Source organism: Schistocerca americana, chromosome 2 (genome assembly GCF_021461395.2).
Source record: "Schistocerca americana isolate TAMUIC-IGC-003095 chromosome 2, iqSchAmer2.1, whole genome shotgun sequence".
In the NCBI taxonomy this organism is placed as follows: Eukaryota; Metazoa; Arthropoda; class Insecta; order Orthoptera; family Acrididae; genus Schistocerca; species Schistocerca americana.
In genome coordinates, this window is record NC_060120.1 from 83,715,829 (window position 1) to 83,737,799 (window position 21,971).

Sequence of the window (21,971 nt, forward strand, 5' to 3'; positions counted from 1 at the left end):
GTGGGATCGTTTAGTACTTCACACCAGCGTGTCAGCAGCACGTATCTACTCACAAGCCTGTACACAATCTCCTGCTGGTACCCTAGAAATTAACCCAGCGGCTTATAGACCCAAATCACAGCCAGTCGCAGTTTTCAAGTCCGTTATTACATTGGCGGCTGTGAGATGAGCTTCTTCTTAGGGTTTCTTCTTCTCTGTTAATACTTGGCATGACATATTATATACCACTAGAGAGCCGAGAAATTGATCTATTTAGTGATGTATAAAACACTCTATTTCTTTGAATATTTAGCGAGTTATATGCAACCGTTCTCAGGTGTTGTTAGGTTTATCCCTCCTAATCTCTTTTAGAAAACACCCTTGAGAAATTGTGTAGTTTGAAAAGTAAGGAAGCCTAAAATCAATAAACTTTAAGATTATGAGAAATGTCAAGTGGCGTTCGACATTCCTGTATTTTTTTGGTTGTACCACTCAAACAAAATCTTCTAAAACAGCATTATCTTCACTAATCATCACGTCAATAAATAGTAAGAACAGATTTATAAAGAATTCCTACCAAACAAATTATGTAATTATGAGACAAAAGTGCAAGACAAAATGTACTGACTTCAATAATGTAAACAGTAAATATAGAGTCGACTATTGAGAAAAATACTAGTAAGTAAATGGTTAACTGTAGTCCATGGAGTGAAGGGTGAGGATGCTGTTGCTCGAGTTCAGTAGCGCAAATGACTTTTAACTGTCTGTGCGTGGTGGATACATCGATGCTGAAATGTTGTTTCTTGTTTCTGGTAAAAAATGGCAGCGTTTATAAGGGTATTTTAACTGCCAGAACAAGACACTACAGAGATTGAATAACAAACATACAGACCTACGGCTATTTCATGCAAGAAAATGTAATAACAAACATTGCCAATGAATCTTTGACATTACACTATGTGATCAAAAGTATCTGGACGCTTATGAGTTGGCTGACTGAAGTGGCCGAGTGGTTCTAGGCACTTCAGTCTGGAACCGCGCGCCCGCTACGGTCACAGGTTCGAATCCTGCCTCTGGCATGGATGTGCGTGATGCCCTTAGGTTAGTTAGGTTGAAGTTGTTCTAAGTTCTAGGGGACTGATGACCTCAGAAGTTATGTCCAATAGTGCTCAGAGCCATTTGAGCCATTTGAACTTGTAAGTGGACATTAATATGGAATGTGTCATCGTTAGGGATTATGAGAGTTTCACCTCCGGTTGGGAGGCGTCCATGAGGTATCTTAACATCTGCCGAGGAACAGCAGAAACAAAAGGCGGTAGTGATTTTGGATGGTGGGGTGTGGAGTGCAATCGACGTTGTTACTCATCTATCAGCTGTTCCATTAGGTTAGAATGGGGATCTGGGCAGGCCAGTCCATCTCAGGAAAGTTATCGTCTACAAACCATTTCCTCACAGATCATGCTTTACAACCGGTGCACTGTCATACTGGTGTTAACAGTCATCATCTCTGAACTTTTCCTCTCCCTTCTGCAGTATGCGATGCTCTATAATTGGTTCATATCCTTCCACATTTTCACTATGTTAAGCGCAATAATACCAAAGGCCTTACCACAGTGGTAACACCGGTTCCCGTCAGATCAACGAAGTTAAGCGTTGTTGGGATGGGTGACCGTCCAGTCTGCCAAGTGCTGTTGGCAAGCGGGGTGCACTCTGCCCTTGTGAGGCAAACTGAGGAGCTACTTGACTGAGAAATAACGGCTCCTGTCACGAAGACTGACAGCCGTTGGGAGATCAGGGTATAGCGTGATACATCAAGCGAAATCATTCGTTTCCAGCATCCACAGTCTGGTGGCGTTGTTCTTTATACTTTCTGATGCGTCGCTGAGCGTTGACATCATAAATGTGTGACTTATGAGGTGCTCGACCATTGTATCTTATTGTTTTTGGTTCCCTACGTGCCATCATTGTGCTAGCTGGACTGTCGATAGCACTTTGGGGCTTACCAGTCACTCCTGCCACTGATTTCGTATGTTTGTTTTTTCAATAATCCTCCGCAATAATCTATGGTCTCTGTCCATCAATACATGAGGTTCGCTCGATCTTGATTTAGCTGTAGTTGCCCCTTGGATTTCCACTTTACAGTGACATAACCAACAGTCAACCTGGGCAGCTTTAGATTGGTTGAGATGTCTCCGATGAATTGTTAATCAGTTGACACTCAAAGGCTATTCTACAATTTGAGGTCACTGACCTTTCCTGACCGAATCATTCTGTTGTTGCTGCTTCCCTACTGACAACTGAGTACTCCCCACCTCCTCTTATACTGGCGAGTTCATCTCTCATGTCATCTTGTGATCAGTTCCTCACTTCATGTCGGTTTCTGGATACTTTTGATCAGATAGTGCGTAATGACAGCAGTTCTCATTATCAAAAGCACTTCGTGGGAATACTGTCATAGACGTTTTGAGGTTGTGTACATGTACTGACAATCCACTCATAGTGCATGAGTTTTCTCGGAGCTCTACCCAAAGCCACTACTTTGAAACCGGTAGGCAGCTTGACGGAATCCGAGGCATGAGTTGCAGCTTATGCGAAGAACGGAAGATGCATCCTCGGCATTGGCTCTTGTGCAACGCTGGACACAGTACTTGCATCACACATGAAGACCCTGCATTTTGCACTGCGGTCGGGGAAAAGAAGTCCAATAGTATTAGTTACGTGGTTCCACAGGTAAATAAAAACAAAAGAAAAATTAATTGAGATATCTCGTAAGTTTTTTGCGATATTCCGAAAGGTGCTGTAGAACTGAAGTGAGCCATGGAGTGACATGTGAGCTACGAGAAACGACAGCGAAAGATGATGGCGTATCCTCTGTCCTGTAGACGTTAGCTGCAGACAGAGTCACGGGATTTCATTTTATGATGAATCACGAAAGTTTTTTACGCTTCCAGCAGCGTAAACTTCAGCAATATACTAGAGGCCCCTCTGAGTTCTGTGAACATGGTTTCCTCAAACATGGTACCTAACATGAGGCCCACTATGTTGCATGCAAACTACAAAACGTGGGCATTGTGTGCTGGTTGTTTAAGAAAACCGAGAAGGAAAATACTAAATTATGCTGTTAGACAAGAGAACACCACAAAAAAGCATACTGTCGTGTATGATATTATTTTTTGTTGCCACTGTAAATTGGTGTTCCAGTTTTATGATCGTTTATTGAAGGAACTCTACACACTTGTTCGTTTAGCATTACCTGACTGGCTAAAGCCGCTAACTGTCTTCCTGCAGAAGTTTCATTACGTTTATGACATCCGCCTTCATGTTTAGGAACCCTTACAGTAGTCAACTCCGTCACGTTAAAAATTAGTAGTTATCAATATAGGCGATTTTCATTCAAATTACAACTGTTTAGAAGTTCTTCCACACCTCATGAATCATAAATGTAATTTAAGCCCCATTATCTCTTCGCAGGAACACAGTGTTTTAATTATTCAAATATTAGCAGTTCCTAATTAATAATTTACTCACCAAAGAAAATATTTCACTTCAAGTTAGTTACAGGTCATGTAATTTGGCCAACTAATCATATCAAAATCGGATCATGCAATAAACAACACTTCAAATATGCATCCAGACGTAAGATCTTCGTGTTTTTCCTAAATGACAACTGCTGGAATCATTCTTTTGATTAGCATATGGCCATTTTCCCTGTTTGTCTTTCTCTTTGTTGTGTTTGTCATCTGTCTTCGAAGACTTCATCCTCAATGAGATGTTAAAGCATAACCTTCCGTCCTACTTTCCTTTCCACACCCTACTTCTCGCACTTTGTTAACAATGCGGTTTCTTCGCTCATTCATGTAACTGGAAGGATTTGTGTAATGTACTAGTCAATGAGAATAAAAGACTCTTCAGAAAGACGATAGTCTATGTAGTTGGCTGGCCTGGTTTTTATTTTACTGTACTTTTTAAGTCCACACGTTACTCCATCGGCAAGTGTACATTCGAACTGACAATCAAATATTTACCAAAATTTAAATGTATCAGTATTGGTGTAATATTTGCAGAAATACGTCTTCTAATTTGTTCTATTTTTGAGCTGACCTATTCTGATGACAGATATGGCCGAATGAATTAATTAAGGTGTATCATTCGAAAAGTAAAAATGGTGATCAAGACAGACAATTATATTATAAATACAAGAGAATCCCAAAAGTAAGGTCTCCTATTTTTTTCATAAGTACATAGACCTGTTTATTTCTACAATGGTTTACATGAGTTTACAGCTTGCACATTTAGCTATTTTTCGGCATACTCACAATTTCTTTAGATGCACTTTTGTTGACACTGTGACAGTTTTTGTATGCCCATGTCATACCAGCCAGCCGCCATGCTGTTCAGAAAGTTATGAACCTCATCTCAGGTGTAAAGTGGTACGCCCAGGTTTCGTCACTCGTGACAGTTGAGTCCAGAAAGTTGTGCTGTTCGGCGGCAAGGCGGTAAAGAAATGCGCGGGAAGCATCAACTCGTTGCCGCATGTGGTCCTCAGTCAGCATGTGTGGCAACCATCTTGCGCACACCTTCCGGTAGTTCAATATTTCCGTTAAAATTCTGTGAGCGGTGCTTCGGGAAACCTCAGGAACCAACGTGCAGAGATCATCCAGGTTGATCCGCCGATCTTCACGCATGCTTTGCTCAACCTTCAACACTGTCTCTTCAGAAATTGACGGTCTCCCGCTCCTCTGTTCGTCGTGAATTTCGGTCCGACCAGCTGCAAACTCTCTACACCAATTACGAACATTTTTGAAATCCATGCACGACTCACCATACACTTCCGTCAATCGGCGATGGATACCAATCGGCGCAGTGCCCTTTGCGTTCAAAAACCGAATAACTGCGCGCAGTTCGCACTTGGCGGTAACATCCAACGGGAGCTCCATTCTCAGCGGCTGCCAAGCCAAGACTGACCGCCTCAGCGTGGAGTGCGCATGTTTAAACACAGCGCGTAAAGCACTCTTCATAACAGTGTGACCAACTGCCACACAAACAGAGTTCTGTACTTATAAAAAAAATAGGAGGCCTTACTTTTGGGATTACCCTCGTATATATACAATATGGTAGATGTTCAGAAAGTAAGTGTACTAGGTTTCTATATTCCTTTAGAAAAAAGTGTTTTTGAAGAAAAAAAATTACAACTTATTGTTGATACACTTGGTAAGCTGTGGCACAAGCTTCCTTAGGCACCCCTCGAAAAGCTCTCCCACCAGCTGCTTCCCCCACTTCAGGGTCTCTTTCAGCACCTGATCGTCGTTTGAAAATTGAATTCAACTCATGTAATAATCTGAAGGCACCAAGTCAGAAGAATATGGGAAAAGGTCCTAAATTCCCAACTAAATAACTCCATGAGCCCTTTCGTGGCTGAGGCTGCATGAAGACGGGAATTGTCGCGCAACGGGTACACTCCTCTCGTCAGCATTCCCCTCCATTTGTTTCGAGTACTCCTTTTGAGTTTTATACGAGTCTCACAATATCGCTGTCCATTAATGGTACCCTCTTGAGGCAGAGACTGGATCAAAATGATGTCTTTTCGGTTCCAAAACAGTGAAGTCATTATCTTTTTTGTCCGAAACTGTGGTTTGGAATTTTTTGGCCGATGGGTAGCTGGTCTGACGCTAGCGTGACAACTGTAGTTTTGTCTTAGGCATGCAATGAACCACTCACGTTTCATCTACAGTCGCAATAGAGCTTAAGAAACTCGCGGGCGCTAGTAACCCAATTTTTCTTGAGCTGCTCTGTCACCTGTTTTTGTACCTATCTTGCGCACTGCTTCCGGTATCCCCACGTTTGGGAGTGTCTCGTAGAAGAGAGTTCTGAAGAGTTGTGCAGGCATCACGTAAATTTCAGTCACTGTCAATCGGCGGTCTTACAAACAGTTTTTTGGATTTTTTGCACCCATTCATCAAAATTGGAGGTCTTCCAGTCCTCTGTTCGTCATGAACAAATATAACCCCTCCATTAAACACCCTACACCAAGTAAACACACTGGTTCTGTTCATGACACCTTCCTCTAAAACCGGTTTGATTCACCAAAAAAATTCTGCAGATGTCATCCGTTCTGTGAGGAGGAAGAGGATCGCAGCGTGTGGCTCGCACTCTGCGGGGTTACTTCCAACATCTTCCATGCACCTGGACACTACAACGTCAGTTCACGTACTACCATGTTCCTGCATTGCTGGCTCTGGTCCGGGGTTCCCTCATACTCTACCACTCAGTGCTGCCAAACCTCCAGTACACTTAGTTTCTGAACATGCTCTATAGTAACAATGATCATTACTTGCCTAATGATTTAATGTCGTTTATGGACAGAAAGCAATTAGTCAAACTGGGCACGTACCCTTCGAGAAATGTACTTGTGAATGGAAATTCGGGACTGTCTATTAGGTATAGGATGTTAATGCCTTCCAAGTATATATTGTAAGGGAGATGAATTTCTGTGCACTACAGGTGCCAGTGAACTTCCTGCAGCGGCTGTCGAGCTCGCTGCGCCGCCTGTACCTGGGCTACAACCTGCTGTCGGGCCTGGAGGCGCGCGCGCTGGGCCCGCTGCAGCACCTGGAGGAGCTGTCGCTGCCTCACAACAGGATCCTGTCGCTGGCCGCGCAGGCCTTCACCGGCTCCGGCGACTCCCTGCAGCTGCTGGACCTGTCGCACAACCACGTGGAGACGCTGCAGCTGCGCCAGTTCCACGGGCTGCCGCGCCTCCGAGTGCTCGACCTGTCGCACAACCACATCCGGTCGGTGCCGCGCGACGCCTTCCGCGGAACTCAGCTGGAGCGGCTGGACCTGTCGCACAACCAGCTGGTCGTGATGCCCAGCGGCGCGCTAGCCGAGGTGGGCGCCACGCTGCGCCGCCTGCGCCTGTCGCACAACCAGCTGGAGCATCTGGACAGCAGCATGTTCCCCGAGACAGCGCACCTAGTCGCCCTCTTCCTGGGCCACAACAGGCTCACCATCCTGCCGGACAACGTATTCTCTGGCATCGATGGGCTGCTCGAACTGAACCTCGCCAACAACTCACTGCGAGCCAATTTTAAGGAGCTCTTCCACTACGTCCAGCGGCTGCGAACGCTCAGCCTCGCCCACACGGGGCTGGAGGAGCTTCCTTCTCTGCCACTGCCACACCTCCTGCGCCTGAATCTGAGTGAGAATTCCATTGGAAAAGATGAAAGGGACGCTCACCTCGATGCAGCTTCAGCGAGAGACCTCACCCGCCTCCGGCAACTTTCGCTTTCTGGGAATCGCTTGTCTTCTGTTCCATCGAGGATATGGCCAATGATGCCTCTTGTGAAGAACATTGACCTCACCAGAAATCCTATAAAGGCTAGTTTATTAGTCCAATGGAATAGACACCTTGTACCACTTGGTTATAGACAAAAGTGCAACTACTCACGGAGGTCCAGTGTGGGACGCAATTATCACATGGCAGTGTAACTTAGTAGACGTGCTAATACCTTAATGGGGAACCGTCTTACACGGAAAAAAATTAGTTCCAACTTTGGCTACCAGGTGCAAATCAGGAGCCGTACATTGTTTATGATGGTATATCACCTACGCTGTCATTTGGCACGCCATAACGTGAGTGAACAGTGTGTATATCAACAAGAGAGACTGTCCACTGTTCATTAAACTCTTTTATGTGAATGACAGCACTTTCACTGCTGTATTGAGAGATTATCGCCGACTGAAAGGTCTGAGGAGAGCCCTGATTTCATTGAAAGGTTTAAAGACGGTGCTAATGAAATTAAAAAACATGGGCAGGCTTGTTATGACACCTGGAAAAGGAAGGCGTCATCCTAGTGGAAGTTATTGACGAAGTTACTCTTGCCCTAACAGTCCTTGCAGCTTGTGCCCTCGGTAATACCAGTACTCATGCAGTGTCACGAAAATTGTCCATCTTATGGTCTCAATTGTTTGTATTGCATTCACATGCTACTGGTAACCAAAACTGAAACTAATTTTTTTCCAGTGTAAATCAGTTCCGCATAAACGCATTAGTATATCTGCGGACTTCCCCCACCATACGATAATTTGAGCTCACAACCCTCTGTGAAGAGTTGCACTTTGATTATTACCACTCACTGTTTTACTGCTCCCTCCTACTAACTAAAATATATGTTGAAAGTAAGTGTGTATTTGCATTTAAATTGAGTAACATTGAGCAGAGTATTTATTGTTCCTACATAATGCGAATCAATTCTTCTCGTGCTTCCAGCCCCGTCAAGTGGTTGTATATTCGTGAGCTTTCGATGGACTTCTCGTTAGACATTGTCAGGTCCTGACTGACTGACTGACTTGTGATTGCTGAAACTGAACGAGGCAAAATTGAGCGTAAGGGGAGCAGTGAGAGAGGAGTCCAATGACATAGAAAGTAAATTTTTTTTCAACCAATCTGATTAAAAGCACTAAGAGGCTTTGGTCTCATTTAAAATTAGTAAGCGGTTTGAAATCATCTTTTCGGTTACTCGGGGACCATAAAGACACAGAAACTGACGATAGCAGAGAGAAGGTGGCAGTACTGAATTCCGTCTTCCGAAATTTTTTCACCGGGGAAGATCGTAATACGGCCCCTTCTTTCAATAATCGTACGAACGTCGAAATGGCAGATATTCAAATAACCGATCGTGGAATAGAAGGGAACTACAATCGCTTAGTAGCGGAAACGCCTCAGAACCGAATGAGCTACCATTAACATTTTCAAAGACAATGCGAAAGAACCTGCTCCCCTTCTGGCTGCAGTTTATTGTATTTCGCTGTGGCAATGACGGGTACCTAACGACTGGAAAAACCGCAAGTTACTCCCGTTTTCAAGAAGGGTCGTAGGGCAAATGCACATAGTTATATGCCTATATTATAGGCGTCAGCCTGTTGTTGAGTAATGGAACATGTTTATTGCTAATAATTATGACGTGTTTAGAGAACAAAATTTCAATTATAAGAATCAACATCAATTCTGCGAAGAGAGATCTAGTGAAACAGGTCGCTCTGTTCCTCCACGAGATCCAGCGCGCTGTTGACATCCGCACTGAAGTTGAAGCCGAACTCACAAAGGTGTTTGATATCGTCCCACACTGCTTTTTAGTGAAAAACTAATGGCTTCCCGAGTATCGGACGATATATGCGACCGGATTCAAGACATCATTGCACACAGAACTCAACTCGTCGTTCTTACCCGAATAAAATTGACAGATGTAAAGGCAGTCTATGGAGAACCCCAAGGAAGTGTCGTGGGGTCATTACTGTTTACAGTGTATGTAAAAGATTTAATTGAAAGCGCAGGAAGCTCTATAAGACTCTTCGCTTATGCTGTTGTTGTATATAAATAAGTAGCAATGCCAGAAGATAGTATCGATGTGGAGAAGGACCTGCAGAGGATTCATGAATGGTGTAGCCTGCGGCAGTTGACCCTGAACGTAAAGAAGCGTAACGTATTGCTCACGTATAGGAAAAGATATCCACTTCTGTACAGCTACATTACTGATGAAAAACTGATAAAAACAATATTTATCGAAATATATCTAGGAATAACTATCCGAGGCGATCTAGGAAAAGCAGACGATGGATTGAGATTCATCGAAAGCATCATAACGAAATGTAACTCACTCACTAAGGAAGTGGCTTACAATATGCTTGTTGGAGCGACTCTTGAGTATTGTTCATCAGTCTGGGAGCCTTACCAGGCAGGACCGACAGAACCAATAGAGAGGATCCAACGAAGAGCGGTGCATATCGTCACGGGATCGTCTAGCTGCTGGGAGAGCGTTACAGAGATGCTCAATAAACTCCAGTTACAGACGTTACATGATAGGCGCTCTGTGTCATGGAGAGGTTTATTACTGAAATTTCGAGAGAGTTCTTTCCGGGAAGAGTCGGACAACGTATTAATTCCTCCCATATACCTCTCGCGAAACGACCACGACGAGCAAACTCGAGAAATTAGAGCTAATACGGAGACTTACCGACAATAATTCTTCCTATGTGTCATTCGCGAGTGGAACAGGGAAGTGGGGTATCAGTTAGTGGTACCAGAAGTACCCTCTGCAACACGTCATCAAGTCACTTGCGGAGAATTGATGTAGAAGTAGATGCTATCCTCATTCGTATACAACATGGTATAACTATGACGTCACGGGCGCTCATTCTATTGTTGTATGACGCAATGTTTCCGTCACACGGCAGCTGAACCCGTTTTACCACCACGATGGTCATCTTCAACGCTTTGATCTGTTGGAACCGCTGTCCTTACCGATAATGTTATCAGTTATTTTGATCTTAGCTCACGTCTTCAATCGATTATCCTCTCCTTGTTTATCTAGCATATCTCAAGCCGTTTATAAAATACTACGCAGACTTTCCAGTTCCGACTCCAGTCAGTCTTCGTGTCTCTGAAGTCGGATCTGACTTCAGACACATAAACACAAAGACATACACTCACACACACACACACACACACACACACACATATATATATATATATATATATATATATATATATATATATATATATATATTCGGGAGGACGGTGGTTCAAATCCTTGTCCGCAGGCACATTTACGTTTCCAGTGGTTTCTCTGACGAACATATTGCAAATGTCTGGCTTATTGATTTGTGGGGTAGACGACCGAAATCGTTTCCCAATTCGAGCTTGTGCTGAGTCTCGCAGTACCGCGCCGCTGATGGGACGCTAAAGCTCAATCTCTCTACTTTCGCAGATCACTCTCACAGACGGTACCTCTCACAATCTGAGAGCCGCTTCTTGAGACATTTTAGGGCAATGAGACTCAATGCGCCTGTAGCAGCGTGTATGTTTTAATAGGAATATCATAGATCACGTGTAATATGCAATATGAGTGTCTTGCGCAGAAGCTACTACCGACATGAACCGGTCTGGCCCTTTATATTCCGTTGAGGAAGAGAAGCAACGAAATATCTGCCAAATCTGTTTGCTTTCAAAATGTTCTGTAAACTGAATCAGAGGAATTACAGGATACATCACCATGTCATCACTGTTAGGTTATCTGATGAACTAAAATGAGGCTCGTGTGTGAGGACGTGTTTACCTTGGCCCGTCATTCCCCCTCGCCGCCACCCATTACCACCATCAACCTGTGCGGCCGCTTTGAAGGTATTAAGTCTGTCGCCTAGTGATGAGAACGAGTGCTAGCTTGGGGCTGGACTGACAACGACCCACTCGGGTGAATAATTCTTCAGGAAAGCAATGCCATCGACACTTATGAAAGTTCTCTTGTGTTATACCCAGAACATCAGGCTTTGCCGTTTATGTTGGACGCATTTCACATTGATCTTAATCTACATCTACACTCCTGGAAATTGAAATAAGAACACCGTGAATTCATTGTCCCAGGAAGGGGAAACTTTATTGACACATTCCTGGGGTCAGATACATCACATGATCACACTGACAGAACCACAGGCACATAGACACAGGCAACAGAGCATGCACAATGTCGGCACTAGTACAGTGTACATCCACCTTTCGCAGCAATGCAGGCTGCTATTCTCCCATGGAGACGATCGTAGAGATGCTGGATGTAGTCCTGTGGAACGGCTTGCCATGCTATTTCCACCTGGCGCCTCAGTTGGACCAGCGTTCGTGCTGGACGTGCAGACCACGTGAGACGACGCTTCATCCAGTCCCAAACATGCTCAATGGAGGACAGATCCGGAGATCTTGCTGGTCAGGGTAGTTGACTTACACCTTCTACAGCACGTTGGGTGGCACGGGATACATGCGGACGTGCATTGTCCTGTTGGAACAGCCAGTTCCCTTGCCGGTCTAGGAATGGTAGAACGATGGGTTCGATGACGGTTTGGATGTACCGTGCACTATTCAGTGTCCCCTCGACGATCACCAGTGGTGTACGGCCATTGTAGGAGATCGCTCCCCACACCATGATGCCGGGTGTTGGCCCTGTGTGCCTCGGTCGTATGCAGTCCTGATTGTGGCGCTCACCTGCATGGCGCCAAACACGCATACGACCATCATTGGCACCAAGGCAGAAGCGACTCTCATCGCTGAAGACGACGCGTCTCCATTCGTCCCTCCATTCACGCCTGTCGCGACACCACTGGAGGCGGGCTGCACGATGTTGGGGCGTGAGCGGAAGACGGCCCAGCGGTGTGCGGGACCGTAGCCCACCTTCATGAAGACGGTTGCGAATGGTCCTCGCTGATACCCCAGGAGCAACAGTGTCCCTAATTTGCTGGGAAGTGGCGGTGCGGTCCCCTACGGCACTGCGTAGGATCCTACGGTCTTGGCGTGCATCCGTGCGTCGCTGCGGTCCGGTCCCAGGTCGACGGGCACGTGCACCTTCCGCCGACCACTGGCGACAACATCGATGTACTGTGGAGACCTCACGCCCCACGTGTTGAGCAATTCGGCGGTACGTCCACCCGGCCTCCCGCATGCCCACTATACGCCCTCGCTCAAAGTCCGTCAACTGCACATACGGTTCACGTCCACGCTGTTGCGGCATGCTACCAGTGCTAAAGACTGCGATGGAGCTCCGTATGCCACGGCAAACTGGCTGACACTGACGGCGGCGGTGCACAAATGCTGCGCAGCTAGCACCATTCGACGGCCAACACCGCGGTTTCTGGTGTGTCCTCTGTGTCGTGCGTGTGATCATTGCTTGTACAGCCGTCTCGCAGTGTCCGGAGCAAGTATGGTGGGTCTGACACACCGGTGTCAATGTGTTCTTTTTTCCATTTCCAGGAGTGTATATTCTGCGAACCACTGTGAAATGCACGGCAGAGGGTACATCCGTTTGTAACAGTTATTAGGGCTTTTTCTCATTTCATTCATTTATGCGACGTGGAAAAGTGATGATTAAATGTATCTGTACGTGTTGTAATTAATCTAAACTTATCCTCACGATCCTGTAGTATATTTATCATTTAAAGCCAGTTCATGAAACTTTCTCGGTCGAATTTCTTCAAGGATCTGCCAGTTCAGTTCTTTCAACGGGTCAAACGGGTCAAACAAACCTGTGACCATTAGTGCCGTCCTTTCTTTATACTGTTAATATCCCCTGCTAGACCTATATGGTACGGGTCCCACACACTTGAGCAATATCCTAGAATGAGTCGTATGAGGAATTTGTAAGCAATCTCCTTTGTAGACTGATTGCATTTCCCTTGTACACTACCAATAATTCGAAGTCTGTTACCTGCTTTACCCGCGACTGAGTGTGTGTGATCTTACCATTTCATGACCTAACTAAATTTTACAAACAAGTATTTGTACCAGTTTACAGATTCCAGCTGTGACCCTCTAATATTGTATTCATAGAATACGACGTTTATTCGTTTTGTGAAACGCACGGTTTTAAGTTTTTGAACATTTACAGAAAGCTGCCAGTCATTCCACTATTTTGAAATCTGATCAAGCTCTCACTGAATATTTGTCAACCTTCGTTCGGACTACTTGGTTGGAGACAAATGCACTGCACTTCGTTGTCTTTCAGGACGTCATGTGAGAAAAGTGTGAGTTGCTTTTCACAATACTTGTTTTCAAAATCGACGCTGATTAACGTGGAAAAGTTCTTTCTGTTCAAAGCACATCATAATGATTGAGCTCAGAATATATTTTAAATGCACAATCTGACAGGGATTCTATTGAGCCCTGGGCCTTTGTTCCATTTTAACGACTTCAGTCGTTTGAACTGCTTATGCAGAAGATACTGATAATTCCTTTGAGTGTACTATACTGCTGTTACTTTACTTTTCGATTTCTTTCCCGAGTCCTACCGGAGTGAGGAATTTTCGCTGCATCCTATGAATGTACGAAGGAGCTTATTGAATGATGCCTGACACTTCAAAATGACACACATAGATCGAACTATTTTTCAACATAATGAGCAAGTCTCTCCGAACAACGGTTGGAAAGTTCTACCAATTGTACTAGTCTTTCCCGGTTGAAATCTTTACCGTGGTCGCGGAGCTATGCGAGAATCGCTGCATGGACATCGTTTGAATGTCTCTTTGCCCCCAGGTGTTCTTTCAGCTTGCCGAAAAAATGGTAACTGCGTGGTGAAGATCTGATCTTCCCGATCAGCATCAGCACGTCTTTGGGGCCCTGGTGAAATTGTTGGCACCGGTTCATTACATCTGGACGTCACGTTCCGTTTTCCAGTTGCCGCCAGTATTTCACGGTGACTGTGAGCAATTTAGACGTTTTGCGTGCAAGAATTGTACTGCCCACACTTACTTAAAATTTGGAGAATGCCGTGCCATTTCACTGGTACACTGTGATGCATCTGTTATCTGTACTGCAGTATAGGCCGGCCGGAGTGGCCGAGCAGTTCTAGGCGCTACAGTCTGGAACCGCGCGACCGCTACGGTCGCAGGTTCGAATCCTGCCTAGGGCATGGACGTGTGTGATGTCCATAGGTTAGGTTAGGTTTAAGTAGTTCTAAGTTCTAGGGGACTGTTGACCACAGCAATTAAGTCACATAGTGCTCAGAGCCATTTGAACCATTTGAACTGCCGCATAGCGATGTCTGCAGGAAACCCCAAACAAGTACTCTCTTCTGGCAATGTGCCACTAGTTTAGCGGAATGGCCTTTGCGTGGGACGACAGGTGTAAAACACTTCCTGAAGTCTCTACGTGTGTGACAGAATTCTTATTACGTTTCATAAGTCATTGAGAATCTCTCAAACAGCGCCATGTGGCTGGAAAAATAGCGCATTAACCGTTGACTAAACGGATGACAGAGGGAATTCATATAATTATAGCCTAATATCATTAATACCCACCCGTTCACTACAGGATCCAACGGCATTTATGAAGTCAAACATTTTCCTGGTGGTAAAAAGAAAATTCCTCCAAACAAAATAGTCTATTTTATTTACGTTCAGTGTGTTATCAATAGTGGAATAGTTGAACAGGCATGTCTTGTCGTCTTTAACATCAGAAAGGTATTAAGCAATGTACCACATCATATACTGACAACCAAAATCCGATAATGTGGATAATTTTCACGAATGCGTGATTAGCTCAAAGAGAGTGTCACTAATAGAACCCAGAGCTTTCAAACAAATAAAAAAAACCGAAAGTATCTTTGAATATGCATGAAAGAATCTTAATAGGACGACTGACTTTTCCAGTATAAATTCTAAAACATAACAGACTGTTCATTGGCGGCCGTTTTTGATTACAGAAGAGTATCGTTACTGTATGATCGGCAGCAAGAGTACGACGATTTACACGATATTTGCGCTTGGAATAAGCAATGGCAGCTCTCCTTAAATATGGATAAATCCTAGATAATTTACTTCGCGAAGAGAATTAATCCACATAATCCAGAATTAAAGTTGGAGGTAAACTTCTCGACCTTTTAAACCGTTTAAATGACTGGGTGTAAAAATGTGAGCCGGAATATGGAACCAGGCGAATAGGACGCCATTAGCGGAAGACATTTTCAAGACGTCGATAAGTGGATTCACCCAGTGATGAAACGGCTTCATGGCAGAAGACAGACTTGTTTCGTTAGAGCATACATACCCTTTTTCTCGGTTGAGGAAGGCCGTGGAACTGGAAGATATTACGTGAAAAAAGTTGCATGTGTAAATAACACATCAGTCATTCATGTGTGTAATATTCGCTCCGTGGATTAAATACCTGTTGAAGAAAAACGTGTGGGGTATTACTTTTCTGGTGACGCTCGTATAGAAACAGGATACAACTCAGGACACAAAATCTTTTACAAGTAGACTGTAATATTAGTCTAACCAACATTTACAATATGCAGGGTGTAACAAAATGATAGAAAAACATTTACAGTTTGTAGAGAGTGTGTTGAGTAACAGACAGAGGATGGATATCCATTTCGATCTTATTTTTGTCAACATCTACCTTCCGGCCACTCTTCGGCAGTGCAAGTGCGTCTGTAATTAATGTTTTAATGTTTGGTTTGTGGGCACTCAACTGCGTGGTCATCAGCGCCCGTACAAATTCCCAATTTTCTCTCAGTCCAGTGTTTACACAATCCAATCTAGCTACAGTCATGAATGATGATGATGATGAAATGATGAGAACAACACAAACACCCAATCCCCGGGCAGAGGATATCCCCAGCCCGGCCTGGAATCGATCCCGTGACCCCGGGACCCAGAGGCAGCAACGCATGCCACTAGATCACGAGCTGCGGACGTGCGTCTGTACGTTGTCAGACAGCTAGAGGAACTTCTAGCAATAGCCCTGACAGTATTGAGGACATCGGGTGGTGTCGAACACGTCCACGCTTGTCACAAAGCCACTTACATGTTCAGCCAACGTACGTTTCTGCTAGAGGGGGACCTAGCAGTAGGAGTTGCAGTCGTAAACTTATACGTTCAACAACGCCTTTGGAAGACATCACCGGTCAGGTCTTACTGTCTAACCTCATTAATTTGTGTGTCATGGTCAAGAACGTAAGTTTCTCCGGAAATTCCAATCTCCTAAAGCTAAAAGGATATCTATCGAAATCAATGGCATCCATTGGGAAAAGACGGTTTCTCTCTCTTCCATCCACATTACCACTTCTAGCAGTGCTAGTGGTCTATTACCCCCACAGTACTTTTTCCTATGCAGCAGCCCGTATTTATGCTAAGTTTGGTTGTAATTTATCCAGGGTGCTAGGGCTAAACTTACATGTCAATCCCTTGTGCCACCCCTCTCTAGACCATGGTCATTAGGAAGGTTAGAATTGTTTCAGTCCTACAGTATTTTTTTCGGATCCAAATCTAAGGACTAAATAACACTGAAGTTACTCCAAGCATACCAGAAAAATGCTTTAATGTCATACTGTCCTAGTGTCTCCCCAAACCCCTAGGAGTTATGTGTCATTGGTACTGTCACCAGACAGCCTATAAATTCCCAGAACTCTAGTTTCAACATTAATATTGTGTGTTTAGAAGTAATTTTACTTGTGACCTGAACACTATGCTTTCCCAGGAACTTCTGTCAAGTCTAGTTCAAATAATTTTATGATTTCCACACCTACGTTACATGTTCCACACGATCTCTCTCTCTCTCTCTTTCCTACTGTTTATCTCGTCGGATGGGGTCCGTTGTTTTCATAATTTGACAAATTTCTTTTTACTTTAACTTTGTGGGAAGATGTATTTCCTGTCGCCACAGTCCTTAGTTAACTGACAGGAGGGAAGTCGTTTACACCATTTGCTTGACCATCTGTCTGTGAACCACGTAAACTTAGATCTGTGTGTTACGTATATGCATTGTTCGTATATCGTGATCTTTGAGGTGTATGCTGAGCATCCACCAATCATTGGCAGAAATTGGTATGGAAAACAACCTAGAACTACACTAAGGGTGTTCTGTGTACCACACTAACGATCATTTGTCCACCATTCGTATTTGTTATGGGTGTAGCATACATACCTCCGTCTCTTCCAAGTTAGTGAGATGCATGTTATGCCGTTTGAGCAGGTAACATGTTATGAAATTCTGGCCCCACAAACTCAGGCACTAGGCGTATCATACAAACATGGTAATCGTTTCCTGGCCTTGAGTCACTGCTGAAAAATGTTTGATTAAAATTTCTCCAGAAGATCCGGACCGCAGGCCGATGCTGGAAAAAAAATACATACATCAGTCATCAGTGTAAAGTCCGGAAAGACTTCCAATTATTTATTGCACAAGAACTAAACATTGTACAGATGTCATACATGTTGCATTTTGAAGAGAAATTCTGAAAGTTTTTTTTTACAAACATTCGATACGCAAACCATGAGTAACCCGGCAGACGTCAATACGGTAATCGAATTATTGTCATACCCGTCCCATCATGGCATCGTCAACTGTGGCAGTCGCTTCCAGTATTCTGTTCCGGATCTCTGCTACATCACGTGGTAGAGATGTTACATGCACCAGATCTTTAATGTGTCCCCACAGAAAAAAGTCACGCGGAGTGAGATCTGGTGATCGAGGAGGCCATTTCATGAACTCCAACACACAGAAAGCTCTATCCGCACCTGAACTCGCCATGTTGGCGACTAGCGCTATCGGCAATTTACGAAACAACGCTATGGCGGCATACCAGAAGAAAAACTGTCAGGGTTCACTTCAAAATGACGTATGTATGATATCTGTGTAAAGTTTGGTTATTGTGCAATAAATAATTGCAAGTGACCCCGGAGTTAATGTACACCATATATATATATATATATATATATATATATATACATATATATATATATATATGCTACTCGCCATTAAAATTGCTACACTACGAAGATGACGTGCTACAGACTCGAAATTTAACCGACAGGAAGAAGATGCTGTGATATGCCAATCATTAGTTTTTCAGAGCATTCACTCAAGGTTGGCGCCGGTGGCGACACCTACAACGTGCTGACATGAGGAAAGTTTCCAACCGATTTCTCATACACAAACAGCAGGTGACCGGCGTTGCCTGGTGAAACGTTGTTGTGATGCCTCGTGTGAGAAGGAGAAATGCGTACCATCACGTTTCCGACTTTGGTAAAGGTCAGATTGTAGCCTATCGCGATTGCAGTTTATCGTATCGCGACACTGCTGCTCGCGTTGGTCGGGATGCAATGACTGTTACCAGAATATGGATTCGGTGGGTTCAGAAGGGTAATACGGAACGTCGTGGTGGATCCCAACGGCCTCGTATCACTAGCAGTCGAGATGACAGGCATCTTATCCGCATGGCGGTAACGCATCGTGCAGCCACGTCTCGATCCCTGAGTCAACAGATGGGGACGTTTGCAAGACAACAACCATCTGCACGAACAGTTCGACGACGTTTGCAGCAGCATGGACTGTCAGCTCGGAGACCATGGCTGCGGCTACCCTTGACGCTGCATCACAGACAGAAGCGCCTGGGATGGTGTACTCAACGACGAACCTGGGTGCACGAATGGCAAAACGTCATTTTTACAGATGAATCCAGGTTCTGTTTACAGCATCATGATGGTCGTATCCGTGTTAGGCGACATCGCAGTGAACGCACATTGGAAGCGTGTATTCGTCATCGCCACACTGGCGTATCAGCAGGCGTGATGGTGTGGGGTGCCATTGGTTACACGTCTCGGTCACCTCTTGTTCGCACTGACGGCACTTTGAACAGTGGACGTTACATTTCAGATGTGTTAGAACACGTGGCTCTACCCTTCATTCGATCGCTGAGAAACCCTACATTTCATCAGGATAATGCACGACTGCATGTTGCAGGTCCTGTACGGGCCTTTCTGCATGCAGAAAATGTTCGACTGCTGCCCTGGCCAGCACTTTCTCCAGATCTCTCACCAATTGAAAACATCTGGTCAATGGTGGCCGAGCAACTGGCTCGTCACAATACGCCAGTCACTACTCTTGATGAACTGTGGTATCGTGTTGAAGCTGCATGGGCAGCTGTACCTGTACACGTCATCCAAGCTCTGTTTTACTCAATGCCCAGGCGTATCAAGGCCGTTATTACGGCCAGAGGTGGTTGTTCTGGGTACTGATTTCTCAGTATCTATGCACCCAAATTACGTGAAAATGTAATCACATGTCAGTTCTAGTATAATATATTTGTCCAATGAATACCCGTTTATCATCTGCATTTCTTCTTGGTGTAGCAATTTATATATGAGCAAGTATCCCGTATCCTATCATAGTATAAAATTTAAACCACGTTGTAGCCTCCTCCATAGCCGAGGTCATGAACCTCATCTGTACAGTGGCGCTGGACTTGAAGATAAGTTGGTTTCAATCCTGCCACCATTTGGCCAGCAAGTGGAGGACAGCTGCTGGCATAAATTTCCTGGTCGCTCATCTTAGCGCCTGTATCCTGGTTTAAAGTCCAAATCTATTCGCGGGATGTGGACAATACGTTCAGCGGCCACTTAAGTGGTATTTTAGGGGGGTAGGCTATGTTCCAACACTAGGTGTGAAACCGAGTGCTGGTACGCAGTCATCCTCCCTCTCTTACATCATCATCGTCATCATCATCATCATCATCGGCGGCCGCTTTGACCGAGCGGTTCTAGGTGCTTCAGTCCGGAACCGCGCTGCTGCTACGGTCGCAGGTTCAAATCCTGCCTCGCGTGTGGATATGTGTGATGTCCTTGGGTTAGTTAAGTTTAAGTCAGCTCTTGCATATGTACAAGGAACGAGGCTTTTGTACGCAAAGGAACGCATGATATCTGAACCCACAGTATTGGATTTCCTTATCAGTAGTTTCATATGTTATTTAATTTAATTTAAATTATTTTGTGTAGTTTCAGTAATCAACTTTATTTGCAGCAATGTGCAATTGTTGTACTAGCTTAAGCTATTGCAATGCAGGTAGTTACGCGAGAGAGCTTCTCACACCTGACACGCCTCACCACACTCAACGTGGAGGACCTGCCGTACATGGAGCGGTTCGACGCGGACTCGCTGACGGGGCTGCCGCTGCTGACCAAGCTGCGCATCCAGACGTGGCCCAAGATCGAGAAGTACCGCTTCCGCGTGGGCAGCGCGCTGTCGTCGGTGTGGTCGCTGCGCGAGCTGTCGGTGCGCGTGCTCGAGCCGGTGCTGAGCGACCAGCTGCTGGGCGCCTTCAGCAACGCCAAGCTGCGCCGCCTCGAGCTCAGCGGCTGCGGCCTGGTCGCCATCACGGCCGACGCGCTCGAGGGCCTGGCCGACAGCTCGCACGAGCTGCAGCTGCGCGTGCGCGACACCGGCCTCCAGGAGCTGCCGCCGGGGCTCGTCGCAGGGCTGGCCGCCCACGTGCCGCACCTGGCGCTCGACCTGCGCGACAACCGCTTCCGGTCGCTGTCGCCCTCCGACCTCTACCCCAACGGCTCCAGCTGGGAGAGCGTCGGCACCAGGCCCTTCGCCGGTCTGTTCACCCTGCTCAGCGCTCAGCAGCTTGCCGCGCGCCACCCGAGAAACTTCCCCACGGTGCAGAACTTCGTAATCGTTGTCGGAGTCGTGATGTTCTCATCATTATGATCATCATCATCATCAACCACGAAACTTCCTGGCAGATTAAAACTGTGTGCCGGACCGAGACTCGAACTCGGGACCTTTGCCTTTCGCGGGCAAGTGCTCTACTAACTGAGCTACCCAAGCACGACTCACGCCCCGTCCTCACAGCTTTACTTCTGCCAGTACCTCGTCTCCTACCTTGCAAACTTTACGGAAGCTCTCCTGCAAACCCTACTCCTTGGTAGAGCACTTGCCCGCGAAAGGCTAAGGTCCCTAGTTCGAGTCTCGGTCCGGCACACAGTTTTAATCTGCCAGGAAGTTTCATATCAGCGCACACTCCGCCGCAGAGTGAAAATCTCATTCTGGAATCATCAACCACATTCCTGGATTAGGTTCGAGGAACTTTTTCAGGGTGCTGCTTCTTAGTTCTGTCGTTTCCTGGGTCGACCTACAACCCTTACCCATTTGGGAATGCAGTGTGTCTCCACAGGAATGATCAGTATTCAGGGATATGACAGCAATGATCATTCTAACCAAAAATGTCTAGCAAACATGGGCTCTAAAGTGCATACCTTATGAGATATGAAAACTTTTTCAAATTGTCTGCAGTGCAACAAACGTCTTCTACAGAACAAGTCCTCACAGCTCTTCAGATATACGTTTTGGAGCCTGTGCTTACTGGAATATTTTGCTCCAAATTATTAAGCGCGGTGGCTCATTTTCTTTTACAGGTTATTATTCCTTGGTGTAGGGGCTGCGATTTTTGATATTTTTTGTCTAAACCAGCAAGGCAAAACAGTGGCCACTACTTCCACCACATCAAGTGGATTTAGTGCTCACGTACTCACACTGAGCCATGACTACTTCCCAGTTTATCAGTGGGGAATAGTTGAACATGGTTGTTACTGTTATCGGTGCCATACGCGCAATGGTCGTGCCAGGTGCGCGATACCGAATCTTTATACTGTCGTTAGCGGCGCGAGACCTACAC

At 45.4% G+C, this 21,971-nt stretch overlaps 1 protein-coding gene across 1 annotated transcript in view; it reads left to right on the forward strand.

The window, feature by feature from the left end:
* LOC124593797 (chaoptin-like) overlaps positions 1-21,971 on the forward strand; it is a 161,715-nt gene that overhangs the window by 123,147 nt on the left and 16,597 nt on the right. Inside the window, exons 7-8 of the mRNA XM_047132145.1 lie at positions 6,481-7,356; positions 20,354-20,891. Of these exons, the coding sequence (XP_046988101.1) occupies positions 6,481-7,356; positions 20,354-20,891 (1,414 nt within the window). The remainder of the gene's footprint in view (positions 1-6,480; positions 7,357-20,353; positions 20,892-21,971) is intronic.